We start from the raw sequence: 11,939 nt of genomic DNA on the forward strand, positions 1-11,939 counted from the left end.
AATAACAAAAATTACTGTGAAACTGTGTTAAACTTTTTTAATTTTACATTTCGCTTTTATGTATTCTTATCAAATCCATTCCAACGAAATAAAAAGTATTCAACGAAACATGCACAATGTATTTGTTGTACATGAAAACTTCCATCATTTTCCATTGCAATCTCAAACACTTCATTTAATTCGTCCACACAAAGGACGTCTCGTTTTCATATTGAATGTAATTAAATTACTACATTGTAGCATTTATTTAGTTTAATTCTGATAGATTCAAAACAACTTCAACTTCATCCATTTTGCGGCAATTTATTCTCTCGTCTAGCATAACCAAGCCCTCATCCAATTATCTGCTAGCCATAATGTTTGCCATCAACGTAACGTTATAGTTTGAGAAGAAAAAAATTTCTATTCTTTTCAAGTAATCAATGCTTTGATAACTGAGTTTTTTTTTATCAGATAACTTTCTGACGCTTATATCGCAAATCTAAAAAAAAGCACATTCAGTTTATTTAAAATTCAACGAGTACATTTCGTGATTACTCCGTTATTACTGTGTATACTGTGTATCATTTGTTGTTATTGATTTTGTTCGTGGCAAGCATCTTATCGCGAATGCGCTAGCTATTTGAAATTGAAGTATGTGTACACAGTTTTTTTCTGGATTTCTTTGTTGTTGTTTTTTTTTCATTTGTGCAGCATTTTTCTATTTGCTGAATCGATTTCTCGTATCACTGATTCTAATAAAAACATTTTACCACATCGCTAAACATGTTTTCTGTACACTTCAGCACCGAGATGGTTAATTTTCACTGAGAAATCCTTGTAAAAAAACATGTACCACCGTCAATGGCCAACTTCTGCAACGCTTCGATTCTAGAAATCTGTATATATGGTGGATGGAAGAAAACAAGGAAATGAGAAAATCTGCAATGCATTCACATTTTACAGTCATTCCACAGCAGTGCACTGCGTATATGTAGTTCTATGCAAATCAACAGTTAAAGAAACCTAATTACTAAAAATCGCACGTCATTCGATGTATGTGGAATTTGTCGCTTGAAGATTAACCGGCAAATATGGTTGTATGATCACATTATCGAACTAGTAGCAGCAGCAGCGCTGATAACGAGAAAAAAATGCAATCTGCGCACAAAATGCAGTCTCAATAACTCAATGGGATTTCCATTCAAAGGCAGAAATTCCATTTTCCTTTATATGATTAGGCCAATGCAAATACAAGCGATACGTATCATTTTCCAAGAAACAAAGATGCATTGTAAAGTAACAACACAATCTCACCAAATCAAAATATTCAGTGGGATGAATGTTCAGTCTCTATTAGTTTACTGCTACTTTGAACATGATGTTATCGCATTTGGGGTAGCCAATAATTCTGTAATACCTTACAATTCTGGGTAATTCAAATCGATCGAGTTTCAATACGAATATCATATAATACGCTGGTTCAGGCGATAAGACTGTCAATCAGACCGAAAACTGCATGCTCTTTTGTTACAGATGTGTGTGGTTCGCATTTTCTTCAGTACCATAATATATTGATTGTAATATTCAAAAGCACACGGCATCGATCACATGAAGGAATGGCACACAATGTTTGCTTCCATTTCCAGTTGAAAATCAATATTGGCCGATGGCAGGAAGGTAATCGTGAAGCGTGACAAAGCTGAAACAAGCAGAGCTCCAAGCAAAAAAAAAATGAAATCAAAACCACGAAACCGAATGGAATTGTTTCTTTTTGCCACACTATTTGCATCTGTGACTGACGTTTGGCTAACAATTGTTTCCTCGAATCGTTTGTTGACGAACTCGATTCGATTTCGACATCTAAATGGCAGCAGAAAGGGAAACCCAAACCGAAAAGGAATTAATGTCATCAAATCGATGGCCAAATGAGTATGGATCACACAAGTGTATCAAGTATGTGATTAATGAACGAGGGTCCATTGTTGAATGATGAAGTCGATGCTGAGTTTAACCCGGTGCTCAGTTCAGGCTGAATAAAAATTAATTCAATTTAATTTGGATGTGATCCGTTCAATCAATTGAATTCAATATGTAAAGTCTATTATTAGTCTCCATTTATTCACCGCCCTTTTCTAATGATATATGAAGGTGATTCATTTCGAGGTATTACGATGAGCTAAAATAGATTCATAACGCTGAACGAATCCTGAATGGGTTGCCAAATGTAATGACGCTTTGAAACTGATTCGGTCGGTTGGTCGAATTGATTTTGGTTTTTTGCTATGTCTCATCGAAACGATGGCAACTGAATTCTACCAAATCAAATCTAAACAATTTCGAAGTAGATATTTTGACTACCGCATCGGTGTTATTGTTTTCTTGCTATGTGCACGTGTGCCGTCTCTATTTTGTTGTTTTAGTTGTTGTTGCCATTGGTATGTTATGGGTTTTGTTATTGTTGCTGTTGTAGTCCATCATCTTTGCTATTTGTGTATCATCGATGTCGATCTGTTGAGGTTCAGCATGTGTGAGTATAAAAGAGAGAGAGAGAGAGAGAGAGAGAGAGAGAGAGAGAGAGCGCCAGAAAAGGGGAGAGAATTCGTATGTGTTTGCCGTTCATTTCATTATCGTTGATAGAGTGTAGCATGTTTTTGCTCTTAAAACCTGGATATGAACATTCTAATTTGCCGAACACGAACGCGTGCATTTACCTTTATTGTTTCCATCCACACATAAATTATGTACGCTCAATATTAGCCAAAACAACCAAATATTCGGGCGGCCAGTTTTCGCTGGAGTTCACCAGACTCTCGGTTGGATGTTATTATGTCGTTCCATTATTTTTAGTGGATTGTGTATGCACGAACTGCTTTATAATGAAATACAAAAGTGAATATTTGGATGAGCGAGCAATTTGGCTTAATCAAAAACGAACGGATACCGTTGTGAAATAGCATAAAGGAAGTGGGGCCAGTTGCCGGTGATGCTCATATGCGACACTACACAGCGGATTCATTTCCAATGCCAAACCATTTCATCATTTCAAATCGACTGATTGGAAGAGTCTCTCACTCTTCGACTCGATGTTTGTATGGGTATGTGTGTGTGTGTGCTTTGGTTACATTCCATGCCATTTATGAGCATTTTCATTTTCTCTCGTTTACCCGTACCGTTTCTCTCGGCCCTCCCCTCATCACTCGAATGTGCTCGACGCCATGACTTTCTACGATTCAAACATGTTGGTCACTGACGTAACCATTGTTGCTCTATGTCCTTCACTTTCTATCCATTATGCGTCCGTTTAACGGTAAGTATATTTTATAGAAACCATCAAAATGGGCATTTATGGTTAATGTTCGCTCTTTTTTCCCTTCTCTCAAATTGTATTTGTTTTCGTGTGCGTCTGTTCATGGCAGTTTTTCACTGACCATATTCAGTGACGGTATGCGAGCATCGAGATAAATCTAAAACGCGTTATCCGTTTCGCTGCGTATAATTTTCGATGTTAGTGTCGTTGATTTTCAACAAACATTAGCGATAACACGTTACGGATTGTTATTTTCATGTGTATGTATGTGCGTGTCGATGTTCTGGTCGATATTTTACCACCACTGCTGTCGCATCCGGAATTAGCTATTGATTTAAATGGGTGGAAAAGAAGACGGCCAATGGACCAAAATAAATTGTGGTGCACATAATCAACACGGACAATCACACGATAGAAATAATTTACGAAAATTGAGTCGAAATCAAATGCGTTTGGGAGAGAGAAAAAAGCGGCAACGCGTCTTTGTGAACTCAATGAGCAGGCAAAAGGTAGATCAACTCTTTTTTCCTCATCGATTCGAAATGATTACACGGATACGTGCCTACAAAACTGAATCAAACGTTGAATTCAAATGTGTAATCAAATGTAAACGGTTCTTACCTATGCCACCTTTGTTGTACCTCTGCCTCTGCCTCTGCCTCTGCTAATGACTGATGCCACTGGCATAAATTTTAACTACATGCGTGCAAAACACACACATCCATAAATTCTGAAGCACAAAAGTGCTTCAGTTTGAAAATCAATTAAAACATTCAACATTACATTCGAATGAGTGTTTTTTTCCCTCTTTTGACATGATAAAATTTACATATTGGCTTAATTAGATAAAGATAGAATTGGATGTTCTTTTCAACATCAAACCAAAGTTCATGTAGTGTGAAAAAATCCTTCTGGATCTTGGATGATTTAATTAACCACATGCGGTAATCCTCTTCAGTTTTCTCGACAAAGTTCATAATTGCCAGCGCAAACATATCATTATGTATGTGTAACAAATGATCAGCAGGAAAAATGAAATACCATTGGTGAATGTGATGCAATGTAATGCAATGTAATGAAATCTCTATGAAATTGAAAATGCTGTTCGATTGTTGGCATTCGCAATTGAAGAGGAGAAAAAATCAATGTTGGTACAACATACTCGCCCGTAACATAAATTGTCGTTTTTGTAATGGCAACGAGAAAGTTTGTTTTGATGCAGAATGATGCATTCGATAATCATTATTTAAAATACTCTGACGCAACACTGAAAACACAATCCCGTTACGAGAATCAACGGATGTGTGTGTGTTCGCTGCACTTTTTCCGCTCTCACTCTCACTCGCTCTACCACCAATTGACGGGAGAGTGGAAAAAAGGAGCATATTTCACTCTCACAATGTATTTGATCACGTCTTTTATCTCAACTTTTAATTATGTCAAATTGCTTTTAGCATGTGTAATGTTGTGCTTGGCGCGCTAGCTATATGAAGAGTACTATATATGAACTGCTGAGAATAAAAGGCTGACGATTGCAGGTTTTTCGCAAAAGCGGGATAAAAATCAGTCGCACGCAAAAGAGACATTTCAAAAGGTTGCACGCAAGAGAGAAGTATATTGTTGTTGTAATCACGGCTTGAAAATTCGAAATGCGACAAAATAAAATGTTCCGTTTGCGTGCAACCTTTTGAAATGTCTCTTTTGCGTGCGACTGATTTTTATCCCGCTTTTGCGAAAAACCTGCAGCCGTCAACCTTTTATTCTCAGCAGTTCATATATGATTATGCACTGTTTTGAGTGCTTGAAAGGCATCGTCGCAGAGAGTGAGAGTGAGAGTGAGAGCGAGAGGGGGGGGGGGAGAAAGAAGTCACAAGCACTACGGTCGTGTTTCAGTGCACAAGCACATGCACAGCTACAGTTGAGCCAACCATCCAGCCAGCCAGCCAACAAACAAATATTATGTCGAACGCAAACTTTTTGTTTGCATAAAATGGAGTGTTTTTGAAACAATAACAATAATAATGCCGAGTAATTTCTGAACAGACAAGCGAAATTGAACGAAATATTTGCCACAAAGCAACGCAACCACCACACACCACATGGATTGAACATAACGAATGTGGAGAGGATGCAATCACGGTCGATGAGAGGGTGAGGCTGTGGGAGACGGAGAGAAAGAGAGAGTTTTGAAAACAAAACACAGAGATTCACATACAAACACACATGAACACCAGTGTCAAACAAAACCATCGACACGATTACACAAAATCGTTGCTTGCAAGAACAAACATATGAATTATTATTGCCAGAGTGCTTGAAAATGAGGAATGAAGGGAAAAATAGTGCATTACACACACACACACACTCACCCACGTAGAGAAAAATGCGAAACGAAGAGAACCGTTACAAACAATCGGAATATGTATAGTATTGTGTAGTGGAGAAAAAAGAGCGAATATTGTCTAACCATCGATTCGAATATATATTGCATGTGGGTAAACAGAGTGATAATCAGTTTTTTTCCATCTCGCTTCAATTTCGTATCGTGTTTTGAAAAAGTTTGCAAGCTTTCGATATCGTTGACACAGCAAACCGTTTGTTGACGTTCGCATAATGGATTGGGTTCATAGTGAACGAGCTACTCTTGTTCTGGTGTCATGTGACTGAAAAATTGGGACAGATTGGGTTCCTTTGATCATGAAATTATGCGCATTTGGAGCAAAGTTTTGCTCGTTGTTTTCAATATCGACCGGAGGTTTTTTCTTCTCGAAGGAACCCACCATATATTTAAAAATGAATGAAAAAATCTCTACATATAGTTCTTTTTGTCATTGAAATCCCGGATGTTAAAGAATTGTTTAACTTAAGTGATTTCGATGGAATCAACTGAGAGTCGAGTTGTCTCAGATTCACAAGTACGTCATTGAATCGATTCCATTCGTTTCGATTGGATTATTAATACCAATTTACTACGCACATTTTCTCGATTAATAAAACATGCAATATCCTCTTGAGGTCTTGCAAATATCTCAATACATTTTCATTCAATGAAAGATTTCCCAAGAAAAAGGTTACGGTTGACATACTGAGAGTTGAATACCAGAAGTAAAGAAAGAAAAGCCGACACAGGTATCACAAGAATGAGGCTGCAGCATTCAGTTTGATCCAATAGAATTATGAAAGTGTATTTGAGATGCTCTGAATTATTAACATCCGTTTCTTGTCAATACGGTGAATAAATTGTGACTGTGACCCATTTATGAGATTTTATCGAGCAATCGAAGTAAATGCCGCAATAAAGGAAGATTACTATCCATTCAATTATTATTTATTTATTGCAATTTGTAATACAATATGTTTCCACGAACTCAACTATGGTGGTTGATGAAGTTTATGGAATTTCGAATCAAATAAACTTTGCATCTTCCTTCAGAATACTTTCAGTTTAATTACCGCTTTACAATAATACCAATCATAACGGTGTATTTCGAAATGAAATTAAGAGAGTGGAATTCTTTTTATAAGAATGTTTTCATTTCCATTTGCATTAAACAAAAGATTGTAAATTTCAACATCGATTGATTGAAAAAATACTTCATTCCATCGACAAAAAAACAATCGATAAATTTCTATGCTTCATCATCATCATCATTACGGCACTTTATTGCAGCTATGTGGAAGTATAGTAACAACAACAGCAGCAGTCATCATATCAATCGATTCAATTGGCTGTCAGAACATCATCATTTATGACATGCTACTGTTGAACTTGCAATGACGTGCTACTGTTGAATCTATCTGTATTTTCATTAACACATTTGAGTGCAACCGATCGTTTCTTTCTGCTCATAAAATGTTCATCTGAGAAGAAAAAAAACTTTCTATATATTTTCCCTTAACCAATAAATATGCATAGTAAGTGAATCAACTTTTTTGCTCTCACTGCCGCTGGGCATCATCTTCTAACTAGTTTACCGTTTTTACGAGCAAACACTTTTGCATTACATCCAAAATAAATTATACCATTGACATTACTTTTTCTCTGGTTTAGTTCTAAATGTTCTTCAGCCTCAAGCTTATTTAATGAGAAAACACTGATTACTTAATCACGTTTTTCCATCGCCGAGTGCACAAATCCAATTTTATATGAAAATAAGGAAGTTTAGAGAGTTAAATGGAGTTTTTTTTATTGAAAAGTAAATTACATTATTATACGATTTTGTCTGATTTTTTCATTCCATTTTTGGTGAGCGAACGAATTTAAGAAATATTCTAGGTTTTTTGGTGTTTTAAAATCTTTTTCCATTTATTCTGAACGATTTTAGAGTTTGATTGAAACGGATTCACTTCATTGCGACTTTTTCTATTGATGACTCGATAAAATGTAATGAATTTATGTTGTCCAAAACAAATCGTTTCCACGACTGAATTCAACATGTTTACTACAAGCAAAAAAAAGTCTTGGTCCGACATTGAAATGTATTTCTTTTTGTGAATAAAAATGAAAACCAATCGTATCGAGTGTGCGTCGTTTCAGTTTCAATTGTAGCATATATGAATCTGTCAAAGTAGACAGAGGAAACGAAAAATTGTGTGACATGAATTTTTCGATTCTGAAATCGTTTTGAAAATGATAAAAGATTTAACAAAGTGTCAAATTTCAAGATGTCATGCTCACGACAGTCGGCCGATCAAAAGATGTTTTTGGAACGTTTTAATCAAAATAAACCATCGTCATTGCCCGATTTTCACATGTACCAGAAACAACGAATCATCGGCAGGGGAGCATTCAGTTCAGTGTATTTGTACAAACATAAAAAGACGGGAAAGTTTTTCGCTTGTAAACGCCTTGACAAAGAGCATCTTGTGAAACAAAATATGGTTGATCAAATATTGACCGAAAAAAAGATTCTACAGGCGGCGGATTGTTCGTTTGTTACACAATTGCTATTTTCCTGGAAAGATAACGATTTCATTTATTTCTTCATGCCATTCGTTGGTGGCGGTGATATGCTCACATTTTTGATAAGTCAACGAAAATTCACGGAAACCGTATGTCGCTTCTATTCGTCGCAATTGTTAATCGCAATCGAGTATTTGCACGCCATGACTGTGGTTCATCGCGATATCAAACCGGAAAATGTTTTGATCGATGCCAATGGCTATATAAAATTGGCTGATTTCGGAATGGCACGCTGTGCTACGGAACCGCTGTGGACATTTTGTGGGACGATGGAGTATATGTCGCCTGAAAGTAGGATTCATACAATAATAGCAATAATAATAACCGATTAATAATTGACTCTTTATATTTCTATGCTATTGACATATCAGTGATACAAAGCAAAGGTTATGGCATGTCGACGGACTGGTGGGCATTCGGAGTTTTTATCTACGAAATGGCCTTCGGTAGGAATTCATTCGAACTTATTATAATTGCAAAAGAATTTTATCGAAATATTTTTTTTTTCTTCAAATGATTAAAGGTCGAACCCCGTTTTATCCGTATCGCATGGATCAAACACTTCTGTTTGGCAAAGTGCTTCGGGCTCAATTCGATTTACCGAAGTCGTTTAGTACGGATTTAAAAAATTTACTCGGACGATTGTTGATTGTTGACATTACACGACGCTATGGATGCTCCGACCAAAATTTAAAAGATATCAAGGCCCATAAATGGTTTAGCCAAATAAAATGGAATGAGATCGAAAGACAAAGTGTAAAGGCACCTCTAAAACCACTCGTTAAAGAGGCTGGAGACACATCAAACTTCAGCTTTTACACCGAAGAAAGTATGCGGAATTCAGGAGTGTGTCATTATGAGAAGGAGTTTTCCGAATATTGACTGCAATGGATTTTAATTTAAAAAAAAAAAACATAAAACAGTTTTTGACCGATTTGCGCCGCAAAGAAGTGCTATCAAACTATGATTGTCATCGCTATCACAGAGATGCATCCACACAAATCATTAGAATAAGATTTCGTTTTCTCTGGATGAATAAATGATCATTTTAACAATAACTCACCCGAATAAGTACAATCGTGTTCTTCAAAATTAAAATAATACAATTTTACTCGATTTCAAAATCATCACACACACCAACTGCAAAGAAAAAATTCCGCCTTGTGGCAGTATTTTGGCGAATCCAGGCCTGCAACATATTTCATGAAGCATTTCCTGGTAATATTTAATGGGATTTTTTTCCACGCTCAATTCATTCATCATATAATATTCAAATTACGTCTGCTTGCTTTTGTTTTCTTTTAAAATTGCGCCATTATGATATCCCATACCGCCTCCCGAAAGAACAACAGTCATTCAAACATTGTTATGAATTTTCAGTCGTAATACACACACACACACACACACACACCGAATGGGAAAAGCATATGCGTGCGATAAGTTTGAGTGAACGCGAGTTGCACATCAAATATGTGTGAAATGAAAAACAGGCAGGCAGGCAGGCAGGCAAGCGAAAAAAACGGGCATATTTTAAAACGATAACGCTGAGAGTCGTTTTGTGGTTAATTTATTATATCTTGCACGTTCGCTACGCAAGTTTGTCTTAATATTTAACGTTTTTTGTTTCTGCTGTTGCTTCTCTTAGCCAAGTAAATAATAGGAATTGAAATTACACGGTGGTGGGAGCAAACAAACGGCAAAGATACACTATTTGCATATTTTCATAAGGGCATTACGTTAAGTCGTATCAGAGGGGAATAATTCGTTGGTGGAAATATTTAGCGCTAATTTTTCGCGTAAAACTGACCGCACATTCCCATCGGGATCGTTTATCGTGAGCTACATGTTACGTGTGAATCCAATTGAATAACTGCCGAGTGCAGCCGCCATCATTTTATCCATTTGGCTATGCCATTGCTGGGTTTTTTTCTTCTTCCGTCTATCCTACCGTCGAATCACACTTTACATTTTATTAAAAGTAAAAAATGGTTTGATATTTATTAGAATTTACGTCAACCGTCGATTTCATCTTTTCGACATCGTTAGTTCTTTCTTTTCTTCTTTCATTCCCGTTTCTATTCGTTCTCATTTTATATTTCCAATTACAGACTTTCACAAGTTGATTTCAAATTTTTGCTCCTTCTACTGCCATTTAAGTGGCATAAATGTGTCATTTCTTCTTTCTTTTGCTCTCCCCGGATTCACTTCGTTCTTCTCTCTTTGCCATCATCTGTCATATTTTTCCTATTTACGTACCAATTTTTATCTCTCGGTTGCATTTTGCATACCGAATCGCAGGCGAATGAGAGCGCGCGCACTCCCGCACATGCTATTTTTCATTGTGGCCCATAGTGCTTGCGATGACATACGCTCGACAGCTTGATTTGCGAACTTGAAGAAAAATACGTTGGCATAATTCACTTTCCCACCATTCCTTGGTGTGGCTTGGGCTTCTTTTTCTCTCTCGTTCATTCTTTTTCGCTCTCTTTCTCTGCCTCTGTTCAACTTTTGCAAAACTGAAAAATCACGTGCACTATGTATGCTTCGTACCATTTTTCCACAATTTTCTTTTCTTTTCGTTGGTGCGTGTTTGTGTCGACGGTGGGAAAAGTTTGTTCGACGCTACTGCACCAGACACTACTTCTTTTGAAAGCATAAACATCAATATGAATGTCATTTGATACATTCAAAGTTCACCATAAATTCTCTGCTTCTTAATGCAGATTTGCGATCAAATCTTTCTTTTCGAAGCCCGTCATAAATTATATCATACTTCATTCGTGGCCATTCTGAGCCATTCACTTTGACGTTCTTATTGATTCAAAGGTTATGTTGCAAATGTATTAGCCAGCTGGCTTTCCTTCCGAGTAAAAGAAATCAAATAAAGAAAAATCGCATGTATTTTCTACGTCAATTCCTACAAACTAGTGGTAAAATGAGAGCCAAATAGCGTCTGCAAGTGGTACGATATGATGTTTTGAATGAAAGAGAAGTCATATATGTGCAAAAGTTCACATTAATTAACTTTTAATTGAGTGGTGATTATCGAGAATTTCATGCTTCATAATTTCATTTGTGAGAGGTAAGAAGACCATTTCCTGAGAAAAATAAACTGCGTTTCGTATTTAATTCAGTTCGAAATGTTTACTATTTCTGAGTTCCCCGTCTGTTCACATTAATTTATTTATAGAACGAAAAAATTGGGTTTTCAGTAGGGAAAAAAATGGTCGAAATTCAAATATGCCAAATGCAATTTAGAATTGTACACCATTGAAATCTATTTGTTCAACTAGAAGAACGAGAGGAACTACTATAAAAAAACAGCATGGAACATGTGAATTTGTGGAGCATTCGAAGAAAAAGTGGGTAAAAATGAGCATATCTGTACCGAATTTGAATAGTGACGGTGAATAGAAAAGGCGGTGCAGCATATATAGCAACGGCTATAGTCGACAACACATTTCGTCGAGTAATTTTGGGAGTTCCGGTGATAAATATACTTTCTCTCTCATTCTCATATGCTGTTGATTTGTTGCTACGCTCATGGTAGGGCGTTTGGGACACCAGCACTTACACACACACACACACACACACACACACACACACACACACACACACACACACACACACACACACACACGCACACACACACACACACACACACACACACACACACACACACACACA

General features: G+C 36.7%; 1 protein-coding gene across 1 annotated transcript; it reads left to right on the forward strand.

Moving 5' to 3' along the window:
- The first annotated feature begins 7,857 nt into the window (after positions 1-7,857).
- Positions 7,858-9,196, forward strand: LOC129568468 (cAMP-dependent protein kinase catalytic subunit alpha-like). Its single transcript, XM_055446443.1, has 3 exons — positions 7,858-8,543; positions 8,624-8,698; positions 8,776-9,196. Exons 1-3 carry the CDS (start codon positions 7,955-7,957, stop codon positions 9,132-9,134), a joined length of 1,023 nt encoding a protein of 340 aa, XP_055302418.1. The 5' UTR covers positions 7,858-7,954; the 3' UTR covers positions 9,135-9,196.
- The last annotated feature ends 2,743 nt before the right edge of the window (positions 9,197-11,939 follow it).

This window comes from Sitodiplosis mosellana, unplaced genomic scaffold (assembly GCF_009176505.1).
Source record: "Sitodiplosis mosellana isolate CC-2019 unplaced genomic scaffold, AAFC_SMos_1.0 Smas_scaffold_1, whole genome shotgun sequence".
Classification (NCBI taxonomy): Eukaryota; Metazoa; Arthropoda; class Insecta; order Diptera; family Cecidomyiidae; genus Sitodiplosis; species Sitodiplosis mosellana.

Bases quoted from the DNA above. Each gene is read 5' to 3' on its own strand.
- LOC129568468 (XM_055446443.1), top strand. From the start codon at position 7,955: ATGTCATGCTCACGACAGTCGGCCGATCAAAAGATGTTTTTGGAACGT. The intron at 8,544-8,623 runs GTAGGATTCATA...TTGACATATCAG, and splicing joins GGAGTATATGTCGCCTGAAA to TGATACAAAGCAAAGGTTAT. The intron at 8,699-8,775 runs GTAGGAATTCAT...AAATGATTAAAG, and splicing joins TATCTACGAAATGGCCTTCG to GTCGAACCCCGTTTTATCCG.